At 37.3% G+C, this 26996-nt stretch overlaps 2 protein-coding genes across 5 annotated transcripts in view; both read left to right on the top strand.

Annotated features, from left to right (window-relative positions):
- The first annotated feature begins 283 nt into the window (after positions 1–283).
- anxa11b (annexin A11b) lies at positions 284–19360 on the top strand. The gene is made up of 15 exons (XM_084433984.1): positions 284–487; positions 4540–4849; positions 6183–6217; positions 6370–6528; positions 7914–8001; positions 8113–8207; positions 8292–8405; positions 10657–10747; positions 10922–11001; positions 13456–13512; positions 13613–13706; positions 15499–15594; positions 16563–16621; positions 16843–16965; positions 18174–19360. The coding sequence occupies exons 2-15, from the start codon at positions 4549–4551 to the stop codon at positions 18231–18233; spliced, it is 1452 nt and encodes a 483-aa protein (XP_084290110.1). The 5' UTR covers positions 284–487; positions 4540–4548; the 3' UTR covers positions 18234–19360.
- Positions 19361–23279: 3919 nt separating this feature from the next.
- dlg5b.1 (discs, large homolog 5b, tandem duplicate 1) overlaps positions 23280–26996 on the top strand; it is a 48052-nt gene continuing 44335 nt past the window's right edge. For all 4 annotated transcript variants that reach the window (XM_084433968.1, XM_084433967.1, XM_084433965.1 and 1 more), the window contains exon 1: positions 23280–23935. In XM_084433968.1, the coding sequence (XP_084290094.1) occupies positions 23641–23935 (295 nt within the window). In that variant the 5' untranslated portion in view covers positions 23280–23640. The remainder of the gene's footprint in view (positions 23936–26996) is intronic.

Raw genomic sequence — 26996 nt, 5'->3', positions numbered from 1 at the left:
GCGATTAATCGATTTCACAGCTAATTATATTATATTACATGATATTGTATTATCATATATTATATTTGCAATTTACTAGACTGGAAGTTACTTGTCACAATTTGAATAGTTATATTAACAGTAGTAAGTTTTAGTTTACTTAGTAATTAAAAACTAAAAACAAATAGGGATAGTAAAATAGCTAATTGTATATAAGTAGTAAAAAAATGCATTTATAAAATGTATACTTGCAACGTCCTGGTAACAACCCAAACAAAATCATTATTCAAGGCACACGCCTCTTGGATTTACTTTAGAAGAAGAACACGTATAGGATAGGGGTCATATATATGCTTGAGAACAGGGATAGGCCTGCGTTTTGTTTGTGGTTGTATGTGGACAGGATCGAGTCACACCCACTGTGACAGACTGACGCCCTCCCTCACTTCCTCATTCTGACCAAACTCACGAGATCCGTTCCTCACATCACATCACATCACACATCCAAGTAAGTGTTGCCTTTACAATGGTTTTCTACGTTAAAACAACAATGTATCGAGTGTTTGGCGCGTTTGTTCGGGTTTCACTGTGACGCGCGTGTGTTTACAGAACGCGCGTGATACAATGTAACCATTCCGCATTAATCCGCGTTAAAATGTCCGTCAGATGTTTGCCATCGAAAACTCTGTCGAATGTTCTAAGTGTTTGTGGATTAAGATGTGTGTTGTTTCAGATTTTTCCAGGGTGTGTTGTCGTGAAATCTGAAATATTTGGCTGCCATTTTTTTTCTTTAGGCAGAGAGCGATGCTGAATGGTCAAACCGTGTGTAGTGTGCGTAGTGTGTGTAGTGTGCGTAGTGTGCAATTGTCGTACTGAGAGTTAATCAGTACAAGTTCAGACATGAGATGTGTAAGAGAAAAGCTGCATTACTCTAGTAAAATCAGGATAACCACTGATCACTGGCTTTAACGCAGAATTAAACCACTGGTTACTATAGCATGCAGTCACAGAAAGTTACTGAACCCTTAACAATTAACCTGTGCATAAATGTCCAAGTCCTAGAACCAGATAAGAACCATATTTAAACAAATACTAAACCGTATGTGTTTTCTGGCCCTTAAAAAGGAAATATAAGGGGATTTTAAAAGTGTGTCCTGAAGAATTAGTTGAAATTCCTATCAAATGTGTTTCTAGTTATGCACTTCTGAAGTGTTTCTACTAGATTTGTAAGTTTAATCTTAAAATTGCAAATAAATGTAAAAGTTGTTACTTAAAAAGATTTAATTATAGGAAAGTGTTTTATATGATATGGTGAGAATATTGAGCTTGTGAAAAAAAAAACCCACCTCAATTTTATTCAAAGACTCAAACTGAGTAAACATAAGCAATTTGGTGCAGATGCTGATATGTATATGGATAAAACATAAGATGAAATTCTGATGCTTGTAATCAAAGAGATCCTTATATTCTCTCAGAAAAAGATGTACAAAAGCTTTCCCCGGGGCAGTTCCAGGTTCACTTTTGTGTGCATATTAAAAGGAACAAAAGTGTACCGTTTAAAAAGTCATCGCCCGAGTGTCTGCTTTTGTACCTCTTTTTTTCTGAGCGTGTAACAGTATAGCAGAGACTGACATAAAATGCATGTAAATGTCAGTTGTCACTCTATATCTGCCAATAATACGTCTTAGATGATATTTAAATGCTTAGTTTTATGATCAAAGCTCTGGGTCATTCAGTGTTAAATCAACCAAATTTCAGAAACTTCCCTGGCTCTTATTTTTAATTTTGTTCTTTTTTTTTTCTGAAGAAATACAAACCGTGATGAAAACCAAAATATTAAATGTCATGGATGTCAAATGTCAAACGAAATTGTCATTTTGACCACCCCTCTTATAAATAAGAGGATTACTCAAATATTCGAGTAATCCTCTTATTTATAGAGGGGTGGTCAAAATGACAATTTCGTTTGCTCTAAGATCTACTTTGATCTTTGATCAAATTCATGCAGAAATACTTGAAAAACCAACTTTGTCACTTAAACTCATTTATTCTTCTGTCAACCTATAGCCTACATTAGCAGAGCACGCCTGATAAACCTGCCGCTCCACACGGAGACTTGTTTGCTCAGTGGGATCACACTCATCCGTGTTGGATTGCAGTGATGCAATATTCACTCCTCCCAGTTTTGAAAGGTTTCAGGAGTTGTGTGTTGAGATGTTGAACGCAGACAGGGTGGTCCCGGCTCTGGGAATTGTCATTAAAAAGAAATTCATAGGAACGTAGACCATTGATGTATATAAGAGTTTTTAAATATTTAGTGTAATTCAGTGCATTAATAAATAAAAACAGTTTCTTTGCAAGGCACATTTCATACACAATGGCAATTCAAAGTGCTTTACATGGAAAATAAGCACAAAACAAAAGCAAGGGAAATTAACACGGTTATAAAAGGAATTAAAAGACATAAATTATACAGTTAAAATGATTTCGATCAAAATGAATTAAAGTAGTAAAAAGATGATGCATAGAATAAACTTCTCATCTGGCAAAACACCGGCGTATCTTATTCTGCATATAGTTTTACACTGTGTCTGTGGTGTTTATTCGGCTGGGCGTCTCCGATGGACACGATTTTTCCCTTAAATCGGGCAGGAGGAGCTCTAGGAAAAGGAGGAATACAGTGCGGTCAGTTGTAAACAAACAAAAACGGCAATTAGGGATAAAAAATAAGTTCTAAATTCTTTATAGGGTTATCTCTATCTATCTATCTATCTATCTATCTAGTATCTATCTAGTCAGTCATCTATCCATCTATAGTACAGAATATTTTTTGAGGTCAACCAAAGTGAATGAATTAAAGAAAGATGGTTGTTCTGGGGTCTAGGGTTTTAGCAGTAAGACGAAGCGAGACACGCGTACAGTAGAATCACATCTGAACTGCTGAATCATGTTCATGCCTCCAGCAGGCTTTGTTTAGTTCACAGATAAGTGCATTGCGATTAAGATAGCATGACCTGACTTTGATATACTGAAATACAGTAGAGCGCTGAACTGCAATCATTTGAAGTTTTATGGTTAATTGTCTTCTGATGTTGTTTTATTAACATCATTTATCACATTTGAGTTGCTGCTGATGATTGATGTTCACCAGAATGACAGTGATGTGGTGTTGTTGGTGAAGACCAGTAGCAGGCTTTGCTTCGCTCAATCCGTTTCACTTGAACAAAAGCGGCCCTTCCCCCACCATCACACACACACACACACACACACGCACACACACACACACACACACACATGCACGCACAACAGGGGCGGAAATTAACGTAAGCTTGGAGCAAAAATGCCACCGAAATGAATAAAAATGCTTCCAAAAACCAAGAAAAAAATATCTGTATAAGTTCTTGTTTTTAATATTTATATGCAATATCACACGAGCAAAAGTGTTTTTTTTTTGTTTTTTTTTACCGAATATCAGCACGTTTACAAATGTGATAATGAGCTCGTTTGCATGCACACCAATACACTGATAACTCACGAAAATGAGTTTCTCGACATAACCCGTTGTCCCGGTTTATATGCAATGCCAATAGGCCGGCAAAACAAGTAGCCTAAAGCGCGTTTACAAGACTAATAGTAAGTCCGGTTTTTCCAGTAGTGAAGTCAACACGTAATAATTAATAATAAAGCATTAAAAACGGAATAGTTCTCCAACATGTCAGCGGGAAACTTACAAACTCGCACATTATCCTCTCGGTATATTATATGTACAGATGCAGCATTTTGACTGTGGCACTTCTGCACGAGATGAAACACATTTTTATAATTTCTTGGGTCAAGAAAGAGTCTGAGTTTGTGATATGCCCCATTTAGCATGTTTTGAGGTACATTTTTTTTTTTTTTTTTATCAGATGTTAGATAATTCTATACTTTTTAAATATTGTTTATTCTTATTATTATTTAATGGGCCTAACAGTAAATGAATTATAATCAACACCTGCAAGTGTACACTTTGAAAGAGGAAAATGACAGAAAATTAGGTTAATTCAACTTTATTAAAACTGGTAATCAAATTGCACTTCTGCAACCTTTAGGCCATGTTTTTAAAGCGTTGTTAGAAGGTTGGGTACGTTGTGCCAACGTTCTGTGTTTGCTGGGTTAAGCATAATCGGGTTAGGAACGTGCATGTAAACGCACTCATTGATTTTATACAACAATTCAGTTTCAGTAACAGTAAGTTAATAGGCTGTTAGGTGACTTACCTTTCAAACCCAATATTGTCAATATTGTCTTTTTCGTCTATTTTGCCATCAAAAATAGTCTGCGTGACTCAGAGCAACACGGTTTCATTTCCATTGCCGAATGAATCCATGTTTTTGAACGAATCATTCTAATGAATGATTCAACGACTCCCTCACTCCCTCACTCCTGCTTTGTCCCTGAATGAACTGACTGTTTCAGAAACGGGCCTCAGAATTGCTCTGGTGAAGACTTCACGTTACTGAATCTGCTCTGCTTTTGCATATGGCTGATTTTTAAAATAACCATGTAAATGTTCTCCAGGTGTCAGAGATGAGTTACCCCGGATATCCTCCCGCAGGTGGAAACTACCCCCCCGGCTCCGGCCCGTATCAACAACAGGCCCCGGCTGGATACCCCCCCCAACCCGGAGCCTATCCTCCCCAGGCGGGATACTATCAGCCCCAGCCCGGAGCCGGATACCCCCCCGGAGCCGGATACCCCCCCCAGGCCGGCGGATACCCCCCCCAGGCCGCCGGTGGATACCCAGCTGCCCCGGGAGGAGGGTTCCCACCACAGGCTGGAGGTTACCCGGCCGCCCAGCCCGGGACCTACCCCAACATGCCCCCCGCAGGTGAGTCCGGTTACTCTGAGGGTGCTAAAGAATACACGATTTCTTGAGAGTACGTTTTCTCCTGTCATGCATCTAAGGGTGCTTTCACACTGGCAGTTTAGTTCGGAACGGGGCACGGTTTGCATGAAACATCGCTAATGTGAACGCTGTCATGTGGACCCGGGTGCGCACTGGGGTCCCGAACCCGAGGCTACCTAAAGAAGGAGCTCTGAGTTCGGTTGCACTCGCGATTCGCGTGAATGTGAAAGCAACACGGACTCGGGTGCGCGCTTGTTCAGGAAGTAAAGTAGCCTGCGCATGCGTTTTAGCTGATTATGATGTATTTAGTTAAATAAAACACATGTAAGGGATGATAATGTTGATGATTTACCTTGGATACGAGCGAGAGTGAGCCTGCAGTGTATTTGCGCACGGCGCGTTGAATCAGGGCAACACATGAATGGAAATCCACAGTCTCCTCAGAAGAGTTTTGCAAGCAGCAGAAAGCTAGCTTATGACACACAGTAAACCTGTGTTGTTCTCTCAGCTGCGCATAATGGCACCAAATTAATAAAAAACACAATATATTGACCCGCGTTCTGTTTTCTGTCGTGCGCTGTGCGTGTTTGAGATGACGTGTGGAAACGCCTTGAGCTCGGCATGCTGAAGCATTGTGGGTGTTCGTGTATGCAGAGACTAGGGCTGCATGATTAATCACAATTTATATGAAATCGTACTGAGCACTTATGAAATGGATTGGCAGTTAAAAATAAGACGTCATTCTGAGTTGATGATGATGAATGTTCATGCTGATACAAATTAATATTGGAGGGGAAAGTGTTTGAATATATAATATATTTGAGATATATATATATATTAATATTTCTATTTTGACAATGAATCTGTTTTCATGCTGATAAATTGGAGTTCAAAGTGTTTAAATTATTAAAGTTTTGTGAATTCATTTGCTTAGACATTTTTTTTAATCCATTAAAACGGTTTATATTTTTAATATTTGGGGAAGTGGAATTGATTTCATAAGTCCATAAAATATTTCTGCTTTTCAAGCATTATGCATCTTTTGTAAAAACATCTATAGCTGCATGATTCTTTGTGTTTTGACTTTCATGTGTTTGTTGTCCTGTGATTGATATGTTAATTTAAAAAATCTTGTAAAATATGACCTGCTGGTTTTGTTTGTTTGGTTTTTATTGTATTTATATTATATTTGTATCTTTGTAATTGAATTTACTGCCATGAAAATAGCTTTGAATGCTGATAAGGCACTAAGTAAAACAATCTGAATCTGTCCTGTGATTGACATTGTGTCATAGTTGTTCTTTATGTTTATTAGCAGGAGGATGGGGTGGCCAGCCTGGCTTTGGAGCTGTAAGTATCCTTTTATTTCTGCCTCTTTTATTGTGCATGATCAGTTATATTGTGTTTTTTTTAAAATGCATTACAGAAGTACAGATCTTTGGTTGAACTGTTTCTTTAAGCTGGACTCTGAGATGAAACTAATCATGTGCATGATCTTCTAGCCTGGAGGAGGAATGCCTCAGGGTTACCCCGGGATGCCAGCGCCGGGACAGCAGCCCATGCCAGGTTACCCAGGTGCCCCGGTGCCAAACCCGTCAATGCCCGGGTACGGAGGCGGCGTTCCTGCGGGACCAACACCACCGGCCGGTCCTGCTGTCAATGTGAGAGACTGCCCGCTTTATCCGCCAATATAAGCTTGTGCGCTTCTGTTCGGTTTAGATTTTCACGATTCCCACAATCACAGTTTCATCATCTAGAATTGCTTTGTCACAATGAAAATCCAGGAACAAATTGTCAAGAAAATGTATAAAAAGTATATAAAGTGTAAAAAACCCTGACATTAAAAATTAATTTCTCTGAATGTGCCTAGTTTCACGGCTAATTTCCACAAGAAAGACACACACACACACACACACACACACACAAAAAAAACAGGAAACTGAAGTAGCAATACTTGCCCTCGATGGTTTAGTAACTCGCCATTGAAACAGGAAATTGGACACGCAATGTTCTTTTTTTTTTACAGTCTTTAGTTTAAAGTAAATGCGAAATAGCTTTCACTATGCATTTACTTCCATAATATGACATATTTTGTGTGAAAATGAATATAAAATAATGTTTAATCATTTGCATACCGTTCAAAAGTTTGATGTTGGTAAGATTTTTTTGAAATGTTTGTGAAAAGTCTCTTCTGCTCACCAAGGCTGCATTTTTTTTAATCAAATACAGTTAAAATTGTAAAATATCATTACAATTTAAATCATCTGTTTTCTATGTGAATATATAGTGAAGTGTAATTTATTCCTGTGATCAAAGCTGAATTTTCAGCATCATTACTCCAGTCTTCAGTGTCACATGATCCTTCAGAAATCACTCTAATATGATGATTTGATGCTCAAGAAACATTTGTTTATTATCAATGTTGAAATCAGTTGTGCTGCTTCATATTTTTGTGCAAACCATCATAAATTTGTTTTTTTCAGGATTCTTTGAAGTATATAAAGTTCAAAAGAACAGCATTGAAATAAAAAATCTTTTGTAATATTATAATTGTCTTTACTGTCACTTTGTCTATGTAATGCATCCTTGCTGAATAAAAGTATTAATTTCTTTAAAAGAAAAACCTGACCCCAAACTTTTGAACGGTTGTGTGTGTGTGTGTGTGTGTGTATATATATACTATGTGTATTTATTTCACTACATGAAAACAAGGACGAATATTTATTTTAAATTTGAATATTTGGTTCTTTTTTTTTAATGGTTAAAAAAGTAATCTTTTCAGAATCAAGGAGTTTGTGTTTGTGACATGAGCTTCCAGTGCTAGAAAATAGACATGCATGGGGATAAAAGCTATAAAAAAAGGAATATAACACATTAATTAATAAATATAATACGATACAGTAATACAAATATAGAAAATACACAATAGACAGAACTATGCATATACAGATATGCCATTTCCAGATTTAAGAATGTTACAATTTTTAAATTGTTACATTCTTAAATGTAACTGATTTGAACTGTTTCCTGTGATGTATGTGTTCAGAAGGGATACCGTGGGTCCATGAAGGACTTCCCTGGCGCCGACCCTCTCAAAGATGTCGAGGTGTTACGGAAAGCCATGAAGGGATTCGGTGAGAAGACATTGATTGACTTTGATTCATTTGAAGCACAGAAATGTTTGCATACAGTCACATCTTTAAATACCGAGTCCTGATAGTGACTGGATCTGTTTTGCTCAACAGGAACCGATGAGAACGCCATCATCGAGCTTCTTGGCAATCGAACCATCAAGCAGCGTGTGCCGCTGTTGGCGGCGTACAAAACCACCTACGGCAAGGTGAACATGAGGAACAAAGCATGTGGAAGATCTGCCATTGTGCTTTCTTGTGTGTAACTTTGCATTCGTAATGTCGTTTTCCAGGATATGGTGAAGGACCTGAAGTCAGAGCTGACGGGAAACTTTGAAGATCTGGTGCTGAACATGCTGAAGTCTCCGGCACAAGTCGATGCCTATGAAATGAAGCAGGCCATTGCGGTGAGGTTTTATTTTTCCCTTGATTTTCCAGGAAAATGTGTCCAAATCCATTGAGATACTAGATTTTTTGCTACGGTATTTAAAGTTGGCATGAAATGGAAGTTGTGCTAGTTTTTTCTTTTCTTATTGTGGCGTATATCCGAAATGGCTTCTGGAATAAGAACAAATGTGGGCGGGGCTTGATTTTGTTCGTGGGGAATTGATTGGATGGTTGTGGTTTGCCATTGGTGCATCTCATGTGAGTGACAGGTTGCCCCGCCCACATCAAGGTTAAGTACGAGCGACATGGATTTAAAACAGTAATGATGCGCACCGATACATCATCTATGATAAATACTGCAATATTCCATTAAAATTAATAAGTGATTTCATGATGATTTTAAATGTCTCTGTTTCAAAACCTTGTGAGCATCCTATCTGAAATGCAGCTTCATAAGTGACTGATCTGGAACTAATGCAGGGAAACATGCTAACACACTCACCCAGTCTAGCTTGCTTACAGCACAGATCTCATGCTGGTGCTTGTGTTACACAGAGCTCATTAATGAAACACGGGCAGGTAATTACAGAGTAGAGAGCAGAAATCCTGCCAGACTCTCTGTCTGTGATTATTATCATCTGTGGAAAAAATGACAAAAATGAAAGAAACCTGTTGATTGCTTGTTTAAAAGCTGTGAATATAAGGATGATTAATAGCAAAAGGTTTTCAGCGAATAAAAACACTTCTTGTTTCCCAGCTGTGGTTATCAGGAGTGGGACGTACCATATTCTCTGGAAAATTTGTTGCACCAAGTAAAAAAAGAAAAAAAGAAAGTTGCATCGATTAGTGTCACATTTTTTATTGCATAAAAAACGTTTGCAAACATTAAAAACACTATAAACGTGCATTTTAATTCCGTTCAGTCCACAACAAATCCTCCTGTTAACTGTCAGTGTCACTTGGCATGCTTTTTTATTGCCTTTCCCTGCCATCACATATAATTGGAGTCTCCTTATAAGTCTCCTGCAATATGTTTACATGCATTCAGGCTCAAAAACTCTTTCATTTTCTCATAATCATCATTGCAGCATCAGCTCTTTTCTCTCAGTGTCTGAAACGGTTTCAGAGGTTCCTTTCCTAGAGCTGCTCGCTCTGATTGGTCAGATGGCTCAGTCTGTTGTGATTGGTCGGAATCAAAACGCTCATTATCATATCTGAATCTCAGCTCTTGATCACAGTGATACGTACAGTGACGATGGCGTGGGTTTTACCGTATCAATCTCAGAAAACAGCGTCTTCTCCACATGAACAACACGAACCAAACTCTTCCAGTCTCAGATACACTACAGTGTTTGAGGGCGGAGCTAAGAGACGCTGTTCAGCCAATCAAGACCACAGGCTGGCATTATGCAAATTAGCTACAAACCTATGCAGATTCAGCAGGAAGTGGGACTGAATTACTGACGACTCGTTTCAGTTCAGAATCACTTCTTTCTTTTAGGAATCTTTCTTTTTTTTTAACTCATGCACTTTGATCTTTAAAACTTTGCAGATTTGGAAAACAACTTATATGTCTGATTTTTTTATCAATTGGAGAGTCCAAAATTATTTTGTGAAATTTATATTTTGTGTAGAATAAATGTTTAGTTCAGAACATTTGCTTTACAACTTTTTTACACTTTTTTAGCGTTTTAGAGCCTGCATTCCTGTATTACAACCATTTTACTACAGATCTGTGTTCAGAAAGGTTAAATCTAAAGCTAATCAGAACAGAGCAAGAATGAAAAATATAAGTATAAAGACAACATAATTTATAGTGGCATTTATTTGAAACACTAAGCCTAAATGATTTAATTTAAAAGTGAAACTGAAACTACAAATAATCTTGAGCTTCTCATTCAGCACCAAACCAAATGTGTGCGCATGTTTGTGTACTTCAGGCTAATTGCATTATAGGTCAAGTAATTCATGTTCCAGGATTAACATATTTAGCTGATCCTGGAACAGCATTCTTGTCTAAAAATGAAGTTTTCTCTACAACCCAAGGGCAATAATAGGTGAACACCACTGATGTAGAAGCTCTTAACGCTGGTTGAAAGTCTAAACTTGACATAAACTGTAAACTTGTCCCTCAAATCTGATTGGTTGATTAGAATGTTGATTCAGGAACATGTTACAGTTTGCATTAAATAAGTCGCAGCACATTTCAGATGATGCTCATGTTCCAGGAAATGCTGTGATGATGATGATGATGGTTCTCCGTGTTTTCAGGGTGCGGGAACGGACGAGGCCTGTCTCATCGAGATTCTGTCCTCTCGGAGTAATGCTGAAATCAAGGAGATCACGAGGGTGTATAAGGCAGGTGAGTCGCTCTCGAGACCTCGCGAGACCCCAGCGCACGCGCGTGTGTGTGTGTGTGTGTGTGTGTGTGTGTGTGTGTGTGTGTGTGTGTGTGTGTGTGTGTGCGTGTGCGTGTGCGTGTGTGTGTGTGTGTGTGTGTGTGTGTGACGAACTCAGATCAGTGTTTGTCGTTTAGATTACGGTAAATCTCTGGAGGACGCCATCAGCAGTGACACGTCAGGACACTTCCGGCGTCTGCTCATCGCTCTCTCTCAGGTACAGGAGATCATCTGGCCTTTTATATTTCATTCATATTACAGATGCATATTAGTCTATCTACATCTTACTCTTGTTGGACATTTGATTTGTTGATGATCAGTGATCTCAGGTTATCTATCTATCTATCTATCTATCTATCTATCTATCTATCTATCTATCTATCTATCTAGTTTCACCTGTAGAATATGATCATGCAGAATAAGGCATTGATATGTGCTTTATAAGAGAATCAGAATCAGAATCAGAATCAGAAAGAGCTTTATTGCCAAGTGTGCTTGCACCCACAAGGAATTTTTCTTGGTACTGAAGCTTCCAGTGCACATATACAAATACAAATACAACAAGAACATAGTAATACAAATTCTAAGAATGAAAATATATAAAAAATAAATAAAAATAGTATAAAAGTAAAAAAGTAGGGTCACAGTTGGGTTTAGTCTGAATAAACATTTACAGATTATGAACATATTTACAGTATTTTGAGTAGTATGAATAATATAAATATCACCTGAATTAGAGAATATTACACTAGACAGTGGGAGTCTAGCGCATGTTACAGATTATAAACATATTTACAGTATTTTGAGTAGTATGAATAATATAGATATAAATATCACCTGAGTTTATTGCACTAGACAGTGGGAGTATTGCACTTACAGGCATATGCTTTGGGGGGCATGTTAAGTGTTCAGAAGGGAAATGGCCTGTGGAAAGAAACTGTTCCTGTGCCTGGATGTTCTTGTGGCCAGTGATCTGTGTCGCCGTCCTGATGGTAACAGTTCAAACAGGGGGTGTCCAGGGTGAGTGGAGTCTGTGATGATTTTACCTGCTCTCTTCCTCACTCTGGAAGAGTACAGGTCCTGGAGGGTTGGCAGGGGGGCACCAATAATCCTCTCTGCAGTCCGGACTGTCCGTTGTAGTCTCCTGATGTCCGATTTGGTAGCTGAACCAAACCAGACAGTGATGGAAGTGCTTAAGACAGACTCAATGACGGCTGAGTAGAACTGGATCAGCAACTCCTGTGGCAGATTGAACTTCTTCAGCTGGCGAAGGAAGTACAGTCTCTGCTGGGCCTTTTTCACAATGGAGTCAATGTGATTTGCCCACTTCAGGTCCTGGGAGATGGTAGAGCCCAGGAACCTGAATGACTCCACTGCTTCCACAGTGCTGTTCATGATGGTGAGAGGGGGGAGTGCTGGGGTGTTTCTCCTGAAGTCCACGATCATCTCCACTGTTTTGAGCGTGTTCAGCTCAAGGTTGTTATAACTGCACCAGACAGCCAGCTGTTCAACCCCCAGTCTGTAAGCAGACTCGTCACCATTTTGGATGAGACCGATGACAGTGGTGTCGTCTGCAAATTTCAGGAGCTTGACAGAGGGGTCTTTAGAAGTGCAGTCATTAGTGTACAGGGAGAAGAGCAGTGGGGAGAGAACGCACCCTTGGGGGGCGCCAGTGCTGATGGTGAGGGTCCTGGATGTGAGTTTCCCCAGTCTCACTAGCTGCTGCCGGTCCGTCAGGAAGCTGGAGATCCACTGACAGATTGTGGATGGCATGGAGAGCTGAGTCAGTTTGGCTGTGAGAAGATCAGGGATGATGGTATTGAAGGCCGAACTGAAGTCCACAAATAAGATCCGTGCATAAGTCCCAGGTCTGTCAAGATGTTGCAGGATATAGTGCAGTCCCATGTTGACTGCATCATCCACAGACCTGTTTGCTCTGTAAGCAAACTGAAGGGGATCCATCAGGGGTCCGGTGATGTCCTTCAGATAGGCCAGCACCAGTCTTTCAAACGACTTCATGACCACAGACGTGAGAGCGACAGGTCTGTAGTCATTAAGTCCAGTGATTTTAGTTTTTTTGGGAACCGGAATGATAGTGGAGCGTTTGAAGCAGCAGGGAACTTCACACTGCTCCAATGATCTGTTGAAGATCTGCGTGAAGACTGGGGCCAGTTGGTCAGCACAGGCTTTTAGACAAGCAGATGAGATGCCGTCTGGGCCTGAAGCTTTCCTAGTCTTCTGTTTTTTGAAGACTCTGCTCACGTCCTCCACACAGACCTTAAGCTCAGGTTGGATGGCAGAAGGGGGGAGGAGAGGGGTTGCAGGAGGTGATGGTGGATGTGTGAAGTGCACATCAGGGCGGGTGTGAGGTGTGAGTCTGGGCTTCTCAAACCTGCAATAGAATGCAGGTACTGTGTATTAGTACATAAGTACTAATACACAGCCAATATCCTAGTAATATGCATGATAATAAGCAACGAGTTATTAGTCAGAAGTGGACCATAAACTAAAGTGTCACAATTTTCAAGTACCAAAAACACATTTGCAATTATGCTTAGTGAATAACAACACAGATCAGCTGCAGATCAGCACAAAATATCAGTTTCCCTTCATGAACAGGAAGTGTAATCACAGCTGTGTGGATGAAGTAGTTCTGATTATGTGTTCTCAGGGTAATCGAGACGAGAGAGAGACTGTGGATGTTTCTCTGGCCAAACAGGACGCTCAGGTTGGAGAAAAAGATTTGATTTGCTTAAACAAATTGATGTTTTAATGTGCATGTGTATTTCGGGCTGCTGAGCGTGTGTGGGATGTTCTGTGTGTTGCAGAAACTGTACGCCGCGGGAGAGAATAAAGTCGGCACGGATGAGTCTCAGTTTAATGCGGTTCTGTGCGCTCGCAGTAAACCTCATCTCAGGCAAGGTAAAACCACCAGCCCACTGCGGTTCCTGAACTAGGACAGTGTGTTCAACACCAGTCATTGAGAGAAAGATAGATGAACACTATGAAAACATCCTCTTCTGCAGATCTGAATTAGTTCCAGTTTCATTATTTGCTTTTCATTGGTGCAAACTCTGCCCTCATTTAGTCATATTTAGGGATGCACGATATCGGCTCAATAAGAAAATGTGCCCGATATATTAAAGCCGATAAATAATGTATTACTTCCTTCAGCTGAGACTCTTCAGATGTTCAACATGATGGTTTTGAGTTGCTTGAAATATGATTGAAATCACTTCAAAAAGGGAAAATACAGTTCAGTGCAACAGTTAATATCGGCTACATAACATTATAATGAGAATATTATAATTGTGTGTTTGGGACGTGTATTTTAATGGTGAAATTTTTGTTTTTGTAATCAGGCTCTCAAAAATTTAATCAAAATTTGGATTTAGATTTATCAGCCAATATACAGTGCTATGCATAAGTTTAGACACCCATGCTAAAGTTGACTAAAAAGAGGAATAAAAAATCATCTTTTGGAAATTGAACTTAATGCCTTAATTTAAAAAATTAGGAAAAATCCAACCTTTAAGGACACCAATTTTCTTTGTGAATGAATAATGTATCGTAAATAAATAAATGTTCTTCCTTAAAATACAGGGTGCATAAGTTTGTACACCCCTATGTTAAATTCCCATAGAGGCAGGCAGATTTTTATTTTTAAGTTTTTTTTTTTTTTTTTTTTTTTAGGATACTATGCATCCTGATAAAGTTCCCTTGGCCTTTGGAATTAAAATAGCCCCACATCATCACAAAGCCTTCACCATACCTAGAGATTGGCATGGGGTACTTTCCATAAGATCATCTCTCAATGCAAATCAAACCAGCTATTAGGCTAACTGAAATAAAACCATGCCAATCTCTAGGTATGGTGAAGGCTATGTGATGATGTGGGGCTATTTTAATTCCAAAGGCCAAGGGAACTTTATCAGGATGCATAGTATCCTGGATCCATGAAGTAACTGGCCTTTAAAAATAAAAATCTGCCTGCCTCTATGGGAATTTAACATAGGGGTGTCCAAACTTATGCACCCTGTATTTTAAGGAAGAACATTTATTTATTTACGATACATTATTCATTCACAAAGAAAATTGGTGTCCTTAAAGGTTGGATTTTTCCTAATTTTTTAAATTAAGGCATTAAGTTCAGTTTCCAAAATATGATTTTTTTATTCCTCTTTTTAGTCAAATTTAGTATGGGTGTCTAAACTTATGCATAGCACTGTATATCGGTTATCGGCTTTCAAGTATAAAGAATTCTAGGTATCGGCCAAATTTTTCAGATCGGTGCAGCGCTAGTCATATTACTCCAAATTACGCTATTTTTTGTGCCGCACTAAAGCTAAACCCCAAGTCTACAAGCTCAAAAAACATTTAGGATCATAACAATCATCCATTTGACTTCAAATTTAAGTTTTTAAAGCTGACATTAAGACTTGTTTATTTTCATTGCCGTTTGAATACGGTTTTGTAATTTTGGCTGTTATGATTTAGGCTAGTTGTTTTTACTGTGGTATTTCATTTTCTCTGTGCCTGGGTAGTTTTGTAAGTGCTTTATAAATGAAGTTTGAGTTGAGTTATGACATCAGAAGTGCATATGATGCTTTGCACGAGGAACAGACTGAAAATGAAGGCATTATAGATGTGATATGATGTAGTGATGCATTGCAGCAGGTTTGACAGTAACGTTGGTCCCTGGTGTGTTTTGCAGTGTTTCATGAGTACCAGCAGATGTGTGGCCGAGACATCGAGAAGAGCATCTGCAGGGAGATGTCTGGAAACGTGGAGGACGGCATGGTGGCGGTCGGTGAGTACTGAACTCTGATTGGTCCTGAGCAAAAAACATATCGGCCAATGGCTGATCCAGATGAAGCAGGGAGCAGCAAGAAACAGCCAATCACAGCACTGGAATAGGAACAAGACTGAGTCATTTGCTTTGAATAAGATGCATATTATGATATATGAATACCTAAATGTTTTACATATGCAAATATGACCATTGTTTTTCATGCACTGGTCAATTTTGAGATTTTGGTCTTTTAATAATGTGTTAGTGCTTGTTTTTGACCATTTGCGTCTGTAGATCTCAATAACAATACTTATCTTTAAAGCTGGTGAGCTTTAGTCAGAAATCTCCACTTCAGCAGCTTTACATTCACCAGACTTTACAGTTTTATTCATATCTATATCCTGAAGGGTTTTGCAGAGGAGTTTGTTCATATATGTCAGTATTTACTGATTTATGGAGTGATGATAAGAGATTTCCAAGATCTCCTCTGTGAAAACTTTAACTCTTATACGTAAACAAATTTTGTGTTCTGGGGAATTATGCAAATGAGTGCATAATTAATCAGATTATGCCTAATTTGCATATTTAAACAACATTTCAGAAACCTTGTAATACAAAACAATTGTCTTTTTGGACTGTGATAAATCAGCTGGGGAAAAGTGTCGTGATTTGTGTTAATATTTGCCTGTGGCTTCTTTTTACATTTTACAATGTTTAGGAAGTTTTTAAAATTAAACCTTTAACACATTTACAGTATATGGTCAAATCTGGCTAAAAACATGCAAATAAAACATTTATTGTACCATATACTGTACATGTGTGTTAAAGTTTTGTACATTGTAAAATTGGAGGCTTATGATCAAATGTATATTCTGTAACTGATCACATGTATTATTACTGATAATATTGAAAGTATTCCTCTGTGTAGAATATGAAGTAATGTTTAGTTGAGTTCGTACTCATGCTCCGTCTGTGCTGTGTTTCAGTGAAGTGCATTAAAAACACCGCTGCCTATTTTGCTGAACGTCTCCACAAGGCCATGCAGGTGAAGAACATGCTGATAAATATACATATTTAATATACATATATAAAGGCATATTTTGCTATGATAATGTATGTCTGAGGTCATTCGGGAAGTGGCTGTTTGTGGGTTATTTTTATGTTTTCTTTGCATTATATATTGTACGTGCACTTCCTCTTATCCTGTTGATGACATGATGATGATGATGAAGATGATGAAGATGATGATATTTGTGTTTGGTTTAGGGTGCGGGCACCAAAGACAGGACTCTGATCCGCATCATGGTGACCCGCGCTGAGGTGGACATGTTGGACATCAGACAGGAGTATCTGCGTCAGTTCGGGAAGTCTCTCTACACAGCCATCTCTGTAAGCTACACACACACACACACACACACACACACACACACACACACAATACACTGCATTTATCCTTATGCTTTATTCATAAGACGTACATACACTACAGATCAAGAGTTTAAAATAATGTTGTATTGTTTTAAATAAAAGTCTCTTCTGCTGCACCAAGGCGGCATTTATTTGAGTAAAAAAAACACTAATATTGTGAAACATTTTTACAATGTAAATCAGCTGTTCTCTATGTGAATATACAGTAAAGTGTGATTTACTCCTGTGATTAAAGCTGAATGTTCAGCATCATTACTCCAGTCAAGAAACATTTGAATTTTCTTTCTTTCTTTTTTCTTTCTCTCTAAATAAATCTTTTTCTTTCTTTCTTTCTTTTTAACTAAATCTTTCTTTCTTTCTACCTAATCTTTCTTTCTTTCTTTCTTTCTTTCTTTCTTTCTTTCTTTCTTTCTTTCTTTCTTTCTTTCTTTCTTTCTTTCTTTCTTTCTTTCTAACTAATCTTTCTTTCATTCTTTCTTTCAAACTTATATTTCTTTTTTCTTTTTTTCTTTCTTTCTTTCTTTCTTTCTTTCTTTCTTTCTTTCTTTCTTTCTTTCTTTCTTTCTTTCAAACTAATCTTTCTTTCTTTCTTTCTTTCTTTCTTTCTTTCTTTCTTTCTTTCTTTCTTTCTTTCTACCTAATCTTTCTTTCTAACTAATCTAAAAAAGAAAAAAGAAAGAAAAAAAAAAGAAACATTTGATAAATTTTTCATTTAAAAAAAATTATAATAATCTTACTAACTCTAAACTTTTAAACAGTTTCCAGAAAAGTATGAACACAATTTGACAATTATCATAAATGTTTCTTGATCATCAAATCATCATATTATACTGATTTGTGAAGGATCATGTGACACTGAAGACTGGAGTAATGATGCTGAACATTCAGCTTTGATCACAGGAGTAAATTACACTTTACTATATATTCACATAGAAAACAGCTGATTTACATTATAATATTATTTCACAATTTTTTATCAAATAAATGTATACATAAAATACTTCTTTCAAAAACATTATAGTCATTTAATTTTAGGAGGCGTATATTATTCATATCATATTTAAGTATAATTAATTAGCAAATTAAAGAGTTTATTTGTCCTGTAGCTATAAATAGAATATTATGAATATATCACACTGGTATAAACAGAAGTATTTTTTTTTCATCAGGGAGACACATCTGGTGATTACAAGAAACTGTTGCTGAAGCTGTGTGGAGGAAGTGACTGAAGAACCGAGACGACAGACACCGTACCATGAGGACTGGATAATTTGGTGTTGTCATATTAATCCTGCCCATATATATATATATTAATATGTCAGATAATAGTGTCATGTTAACTAATACAGTAATCTCTCTCTTCGCAGCTTTATAAAGTTCACAGCCAAAATAGCATTTCATTTGTGCCTTAGAGACATTATCATTATTATAATATAGTTTATTGTTTGTTTTATTTTGCTATCTAATCAGACTATGCATGATATCTAGAGAATATATATATTTTGTAACTGCCGATGCATCTATATATACATGTAGTGTCTTCAGTAACTGATGCCAAAGGCGAATCAGAACCTGTGGTTGTCGTTCGCAAACCAAAAATACAATCTGAACATCATCACTGAAATCTCAAATGCCTTGAAGTGCTGAAATATATGCCATAGTTTTTATATTGTGAGCTTTATGATCTCTATGCAAGCGTTCTCAGATGAAAATATAACTGTCAATCATCATGAAGGTCTCGATGCGTGAAGCTCTCGTAAACGTGTCATATTTCACCCTAAAAACAAGAAATTAATTTTGCATCAAAAAAAAGTGAAGCCTATTTTAGAAACATTAAGATCTTTTTGCATTGACATTTTTTTTTTTCATCAGTTTCCCCCCTACATTTCCATGACTAATGGAACTAAAAAAATACATTAAATATTAAATACTAACATCACATATAAAAAAGCATACGATTAGAATTTTCTTTTACAATTTTAATATTTTTGCAACATGGTAATGCATATTTATGGTTCTAAAATAGGCTTAATTTCTTATTCATGCAAAATATAATTTCGTATTTCCACTATATGAGTTTGGGGTGAAATATGAGCAGTTTTGTGAGCGCATGTTTTTATTTTTAGCATGAATATGTTTTGCTGCAGCAGTAGATGGCAGTAAAGTGACCAATCTTTCATCTTGATAATCACTAGTTTAACAGGATATTCTAACCTGTTGGTGTTGTACTGTTTATTACCATGAAGACTACGCTTTTTTCAGGGATTTACTAGCCTGTGATTTAATGTGTTCACTCAGCCAACTAATCTTGTCTAGTAAAATTTGTGTCTGTTTAATAAAAACACCTCATGAATGACTAAGAACTCCAGCTACCCCTTTACTTTTCTTACTTTGGGTTGATCAATTGCTGTGTTTTGGGAAACCGTTTGCAAAATGTCCCATTAATTAATGCACTAACTAACAATAAGAAATACATTTGTTACAGTATTTATTAATCTTCGTTTGCGTTAGTTAATAAAAATGCAACTGTTTATTGTTTGTTCATGTTAGCTCAGGCCCATTAATGGTTTGATTTTTAGTAATATATTAGCAAATGTTGAAATTCATATTTAGTAAGATTAATACATTCTTAGTACACCTTTAACACACTGTAACTCACACTGTAACCCCTCTGGGGATAAAGAAACAAAACTGTGCATTTTGCGGAAGAACATTGGTTTGGTTGTGCTTCGTCTCTGCGTGACTGTGCGGATGAATATGATTCTCCTACTGCTCATAAAACATTCACTATTAGGTTTAAGAGATAGTTTAGATTGAAAGGATCTATTAATAGACACGGTACTTCCTTGAAAAGAGTCAAGGAAGATCTCGTGTGACAACTAACCTCTGTCACCCACACCAGACATGCTTCAAAGCGGCTGGAGCAACTTTTCTCTGTTTACGGATATGACGAAACACGCACGGGGAGCGACCTATGTACGCGATTTCCCGCGAAAACCACCCCGACATCTCTTTAAAATAAACACTTAGGCTATAATAGTCTTACCATAGTGAATCAGGGTAAGACAAAAACACGTTTTGGAAGAATCATTGATGTATGGACTCATTATTTATATAATCTTGAACAAAAACGTTACCTTGAACTAATTTAGTTAACTAATGGAACCTGATTGTAAAGCTACCATGTTTTATTATGCGTGCTTGCTTATTTAAAAGTGCAAGCTGTAGCAGTGTGCGCTTGCAAGTGACATAAAAATAGTTTGAATTTGCATTTCAAAAGCACTTTCATCCATGCAAAGCATAAACAAAGAAGGATAACATCATCCATTTTTCAGGGCATCTTCTCCATCCATTATCAGCACATAAACCCTGGTTGGTCAATGCTGATGTTCTCTCTGGTGGTACCAGTGGGTGAAACAAGTGATTTGATTGGACAAACAGGTCAAGAGTTCATGACTTCAGGCCTTCCATTGTGTGTGTGTTGCTCCATTAGTGTACAGTGACATCATCTGTGTGTTTTGGCTATAATCATTTGAATCCATTTGCCTGACACAATTCCCAAATGCCATCTGGGATCAGACATAATATATTCAGTCTTTTTCGATCGCTGTTATCTGGGTTTGTATGGAGATTATGAGAAGCAGATTCTGTAATCTGAGTTTCAGATTTAAACATTCAATGCACACATTGAGCTCCTCAAAGCTTTAGCTTAATATAATATAAATATAATCAACAAATCCTCTCAAATCAGGCAGATTCTGCCTCCGTTTACAGTGGCGGCAGGGATTTAGATGAATCCACGGTGAATGATGCAATACAGTACAAACTACAGTTTTAAAAGAGGACAGAAAAGTTGAACTGAGTTGCCAGATCAAGAGAATTAAGTCTGTTTTGGGCAAGTTGTCGCATCTTTTAAGCGTTGGTCAATTGATTTAATGCAATTTCTATTGGCCGAAACAATGGTTTGATATAAATGTAACATTTTAAAAGTGTTCAGAAACTATTTCTAGTGCTTTTTGTAAGTATGTATCAGTTGGAAACATGTTTTTTATACACATTTTTGTGCTGTTTTATAATTATTTTGCTGAAAAGCATTTAAATAGCTTATTATAATGCGTAGATATGTTTTTGTTGTACTTTAGATGTATTTATAAATATATCAATAAACAGCAGTGTAAGACTCAAGACTTTAAGGTTTGCATCTGTACAGAAATTGAAATTCATATTTTAAACCTACACTGAGAAGTATTCACTGGAGTGTAAATAGTGTGACAACTTGCCCCGGACTCGCCGTTTTTGCTGTGATTGGTTGGTTCCAGCAGTGCTAAAGCTAAAAAAACTCCTCTCACATGAGTCAGGCTGGGAGTCGAGACGCCGTTGAGTTTTCAAATTAAACACCCGGTGAGATTGTGAGGTTATGTAATCACTAAACACAGTCACATGAGCACTGCTCCTTTCAGGTCCTCATCGCACATATGTCAGGTTGTTTTATCTCATCAAATTACACCTGGATCAATCCTGCCATGAGCTAAACTACATTCTCATGTCCCTTCATGGACACATTAGAGTTTGAAATCATTTCTTTTTTGTCTTGTTATACTGTATGCTGCGCTACACAATGAACTTCAACAATGAAAAACTAATAATTTATGGAATCAATCAAATCCTTAATTGAAACATATATATTTTAAATTGGTATACATTTCCCGTGTCCTCAATATCGCATTCAATCCCATTAGTCTTTTATTTTTTTCCTTATTCCTCTTCCTTAATGACATCACCTGACAGGAAGTGACATCATTTTGGAGGGAAATCAGCAGCAGCACAAACATCATCAGTAAGAATTTGATGGATTCTGTGATGTTTTGTGTTGTTTGTTGATTTGATCAAAGTACGTGGATCAGTTTGATAATATCTAAATACCAAAGATATTATTTTTGAAATATATTTAAAAAGATATAAAAGTAAAAAATATGAAAATGAACTTTAAACCGACGTTTGCTAACGTCAAAATGTTTCTTGTAAGTTAAAACCTGTTTATTAAAATACTTCCTTTTGCTTTAATGGTTTATTATGAGCTGCAATGCTTATTTTATTGTGTGTGTTTTATGTGGACAGTGAGTGTGTGTTCAGGTTACACATTACACAACACAAGAGTTAACAATGGAAAATCAAACATTAGATCCAGCATCATGTCCTAAATATCATATTCTGTGCTTTGTGGACTTTACTGTTTAAACCACAACCAGATAAAATGCCAAATAACCTTGGCAACCGGAAACAATCCCTGTTTTGTGAGCAATGGTTGTTTTATTTTCTCAGCTTGATCTTATAAACATATGGATTTGTGGATTTTTAACACCAGGATTCTAGGTTAACATTAACACACACTTTATGCATGTGACTATATTTTATACACTTTTCCGCCATTTTTAAATACAGTTTTTGAGTTAAAGGAGAAGTTCACTTTTAAAATGAAAATTCTGTCATCATTTAGTCACCCTCATGTTGTTTCAAAGCTGTAAGAATTTCTTTCTTCTGCTGAACAGAAAGGAAGATATTTAGAAGAATGTCAGTAACCAGACAGTTTTTGGGTCCCATTGACTTCCATAGTAGGAAAAAAATATACTATGGAAGTCATTGGGACCCAAAAACTGTCCGGTTACTGACATTCTTCTAAATATCTTCCTTTCTGTTCAGCAGAAGAAAGAAATTCTTACAGCTTTGAAACAACATGAGGGTGACTAAATGATGACAGAATTTTCATTTTAAAAGTGAACTTCTCCTTTAATCAGTTTTTTAACAGTACAAATGTAAAAAAAACGAATTAATTAAAATAACTTTAATATAGTTTTAGATGAATTATAGCATGTCACGTCACAGGTCATTCCTGAGTGAAATTTACATGAATAATAATCAGGCATTTAATATGAACATTCGGACACATGTTTATATTCAAACAGTTTTATAGAGATGACATCATTATCTAAGAGTTGACGATTACAGGAAAAGCATAAAAGAAAAAAACCAACAACATGAAAGTGTTTTGTTACTTTGTACTCATCTGTTAATAATGAAATAATCTCGCCAGTGAACGCCTAGGTGTTTTATCGGAAGCCCCGCCCCTCTCTGGTTCCCCTCCCATTTAACCGCTTTGAGTGGCATGTAGCAGCCACGCCCCTTTCTCGTTCCCCTCTCGTTGAACCGGTTTGATTGGCAGGCGGGAGCCCCGCCCCATTCCCCGTGCCCCTCCCTCTGCTAGGCTTTGATTGGCAGATGATAGCAGCTGCGGAGTTGTGGAGTCATGGCGGAGCTCCGCCGCACCTCTGATCATTGGAGTTACGGCGAGAATTTGTGATAAACTGTCAAACTTTATAACAAATTTAAAATGATCGAAAGCGAGTTAAAGTTACGCGCGCCGTCACACCACCGTCAATCGATCTGAAACCGAGAACTGGCAAAGATGTGAGACTCTCCGGAGCCGAAGAAGAAGAAGAAGAAAAAAACCGTTGGAGTCTCTCCTAAAGTCGCAAATATGGCTTCTTGCTTCTTTCAATCTCACACAAAAAACTCTTTAACAGGAGCGTCGTTGTTTTCAGCGCTTTGTGTCGTTCTGTAGCGGGCGGACCGGGTGTGATGGATCCCAAGCACAAAGAGTTGTTAGAGCAGTGCCAGGAAAAGTTGTCGGAGTCCGTCACAGATGTGGACCGGGTTCTGGAGCTGCTGGCCCAGTCAGGGAGTCTGAGCCCGGCCGAGCGAGCGGAGCTCGACAGAAACTGCTCCAGCTCCGCCGAGAAGGTCCATCTGCTCCTCAAGACTCTGGTGGAGAAGAAGGAGAGGGATCATTTCCAGGAGTTCTGCTGGGCTCTGGAGAAAACCCACCCGGTGCTGCTCAGCGCTCTGCTGCCTGCGAACAACCACAACAACACGGGTAACTTAACTCACACACATCCACTGGGACAACTTTCACAACACTCCTCTCTCCAGTCAGGGTTACTGCTCGAAACACCTCAGTTTGGTTTGTTGTCATTCCAGCATTATATCCAGAGAAGTGCTATCTAACCTGGTTACTCACAGGACCAACAATATTGATATGAACTATTTTCAACACTAGGGACATTTACATTCATATATGAGTATAATAATATATGCCACAATTTGAATTTGAGTATTTAAAAACGTTTTTAACATCAGTATTATGTCTGCATCTGATTCTGAGACTTTGTATTTACATTTTTGGTACCTTGATTTTTTGCAGCACACACTTATATTTTGAGTAGAAATATTCAAAATGGTCTCTATATGCGTACAATACCGGTCAAAAGTTACTATTTAATTTGTGTTGTTGAAAGAAGTCTCTTATGGTCATCAAGGCTGCATTTATTACAATTTTAAATAGCTGTTTTCTATCTGAATATATAGTTTAAGAAGAACAACGTATATTTAAAATAGAAATATTTCCTACACTATCAATCTTTAATATCACTGTTGTCTCCAAACTTTTGATCGGTAGTGTATATTGTCTCAAAAGATTTCTATTTCTATATTCTAATCCTGAAAAAAGTATCACAGGTTATAAAAAATAATAAGCGGTGCCACTGTTTCCAACATTGATCATAAATCATCATATTATACTGATTTCTGAAGGATCATGTGACACTGAAGACTGGAGTAATGATGCTGAACATTCAGCTTTGATCACAGGAATACATTACACTTTACTATATATTCACATAGAAAACAGCTGACTTACATTGTAATAATATTGCAATTAATATTTGGATCAAATAAATACAGGCTTGATGAGACTTCCTTTCAAAAACATTAAAAATAGTAATGTTTCCAAACTTTTGACCAGTACTGTATATATCATAAAAGCTGCATGCATAATAATTATGCATGATTGATTTATGTTCAATAGTTTTAGCTTGTCACATTACTGTCATTTATTGATGTCATGACATGTAATGTCAAACAGGGGATGGAGTAATATCTGGTGGTATTGTGTGTATATTTAGTATTTAATATCTAGTTTTTGTTGCCTGTATGAGAAGTATTGGTTGCAGATGCTGAGATGTCCTGATAGAAAACACGGACCCGTCGCCGGTGAGGAAAGCGTTACAAAGCTGTTGTGTAAATCTGCCGTGCGAAACATCGTACAGTAAATGTGTTACAGATGTTTCTCAGATTCCTGCGGCCAAAAAAACTCATCAGACGTGCAGGGATTTTGCCATAAGCCAGAAATAGCTGCCGTCTATAAAATAATGCAGCTTAAAGCTGGATCAAATAACATTACCTAGAAAGCCATTAAACCCGTGTTACAGGAACATGATTGGATGACATAGAAACGCATGTGAGTGATATTGGACCAGGGCAGCCGGTCCAGACGTTTCCAGTCTGTGGAAGTAAAATAATGACAAATGTTTTTGAACCAAAAAAAGCTTGTTGAATTGCGCTACTATTGAAAAAAAATATGCATTGCATTAATAACCTTCCTTGCATTTTAATGCATGATTGTGTTTTCAGGGCTTGCATTTTTATGGGCTGAAATTCAACATGGTTGTAATATTTAATCTGTGAATATTTCAGTTCAAAACATTTCACAATGCATTAAAATGCATGTAATTTGTAAAGCGCAATAAAATGGAACAAAAACTGCCTGTCGATTTTTAAACAGAACGAACATTTTGGAAGTGAAATCTGAAAGGTGAAGAATATGGATTATTGAATTTTTAAGAATTTTGAACTGAAATATTCACAGCTTAAATATTACAACCGTGTTGAATTTCAGCCCATTAAAATGCAAGCCCTGAAAACACAATGCGTTAAAATGCAAGCAGGGTTAATAATGCAATGCATATTTTTTTCCAAGCTTGCAATTCAACAAGCTTTTCTGTTTCAAAAACATTTGCCATTATTTGTCTTCCATACGAGTCTGTCTGTTAAATAGAGCATCGCCGATCAATTAGAGCAGTTAGAGATCTATGATGGTGGTCGATATAAAGCACAGCAGGGTTCTGTTGGGTTTGTTTAGCTTGATTTATCACACAGTCTCTGATCACTTGTGTGTCCCATGACTCGGGGCTGTTTTTAATCGTGCTTCAATTAAATAAATAGGGTCCTGAGTCGGGGTGTAACAACCCTCATATCACCATACTGAAGTCACGATACGATATTATTGCGATACTCAGAGACTTATGATAAAATGTACTGTTGATTAAAATGCTAAATTTGATATTACACTGTGTGTGTAAATTAATAAACCCAAAGCACAGGACAATAGAGACACCAGAATAACAATATTCATGATTCTGAAGCTGAAAACAGAATTATTTTAGACGAATATGCTTCCACTAGATATATCTAAAATAATGTAGTCCACATTTTACTGGAAACAAAAGACATTTGTCATTATCAGGACCCACAAATATTCCCCCATTGCATTATTATACATTATATTCAACATGATATATAATAGTTTAATGTAGTACTGACACTAAAACTTTTTTTTGGGTGAACTATCCACGATACATAATATTGTCAGTATCCACTCCTCTCGCCCTGAGTGATGGTGTCCACATTAGGCCAGCTGACCGCTCACTTATATAAACCCCTATAGAACGTGACCGCAAGCACAGATGCCCATTGATTTTTAGCGATAACATATAGAGCTTTCAAAGCAGAGCTGCCATGAGCTCTGAGCTTCAGTGAGAGGTTATTAAAAACATGTTTAATAATCTCATTCTTGGGTAAAACTAGACCACCTGTAACCCGGAAGTGTTGCATAATTGAGGACAAAGCGGCGATATATATATATATATATACAGTGAGGAAAATAAGTATTTGAACACCCTGCTATTTTGCAAGTTCTCCCACTTAGAAATCATGGAGGGGTCTGAAATTGTCATCGTAGGTGCATGTCCACTGTGAGAGACATAATCTAAAAAAAAAATCCAGAAATCACAATGTATGATTTTTTAACTATTTATTTG

Source organism: Rutilus rutilus, assembly GCF_951802725.1.
Source record: "Rutilus rutilus genome assembly, chromosome: 16".
Classification (NCBI taxonomy): Eukaryota; Metazoa; Chordata; class Actinopteri; order Cypriniformes; family Leuciscidae; genus Rutilus; species Rutilus rutilus.
Note: the sequence above shows the minus strand (reverse complement) of the source record. Positions and strands in the feature narration are given on the sequence as shown.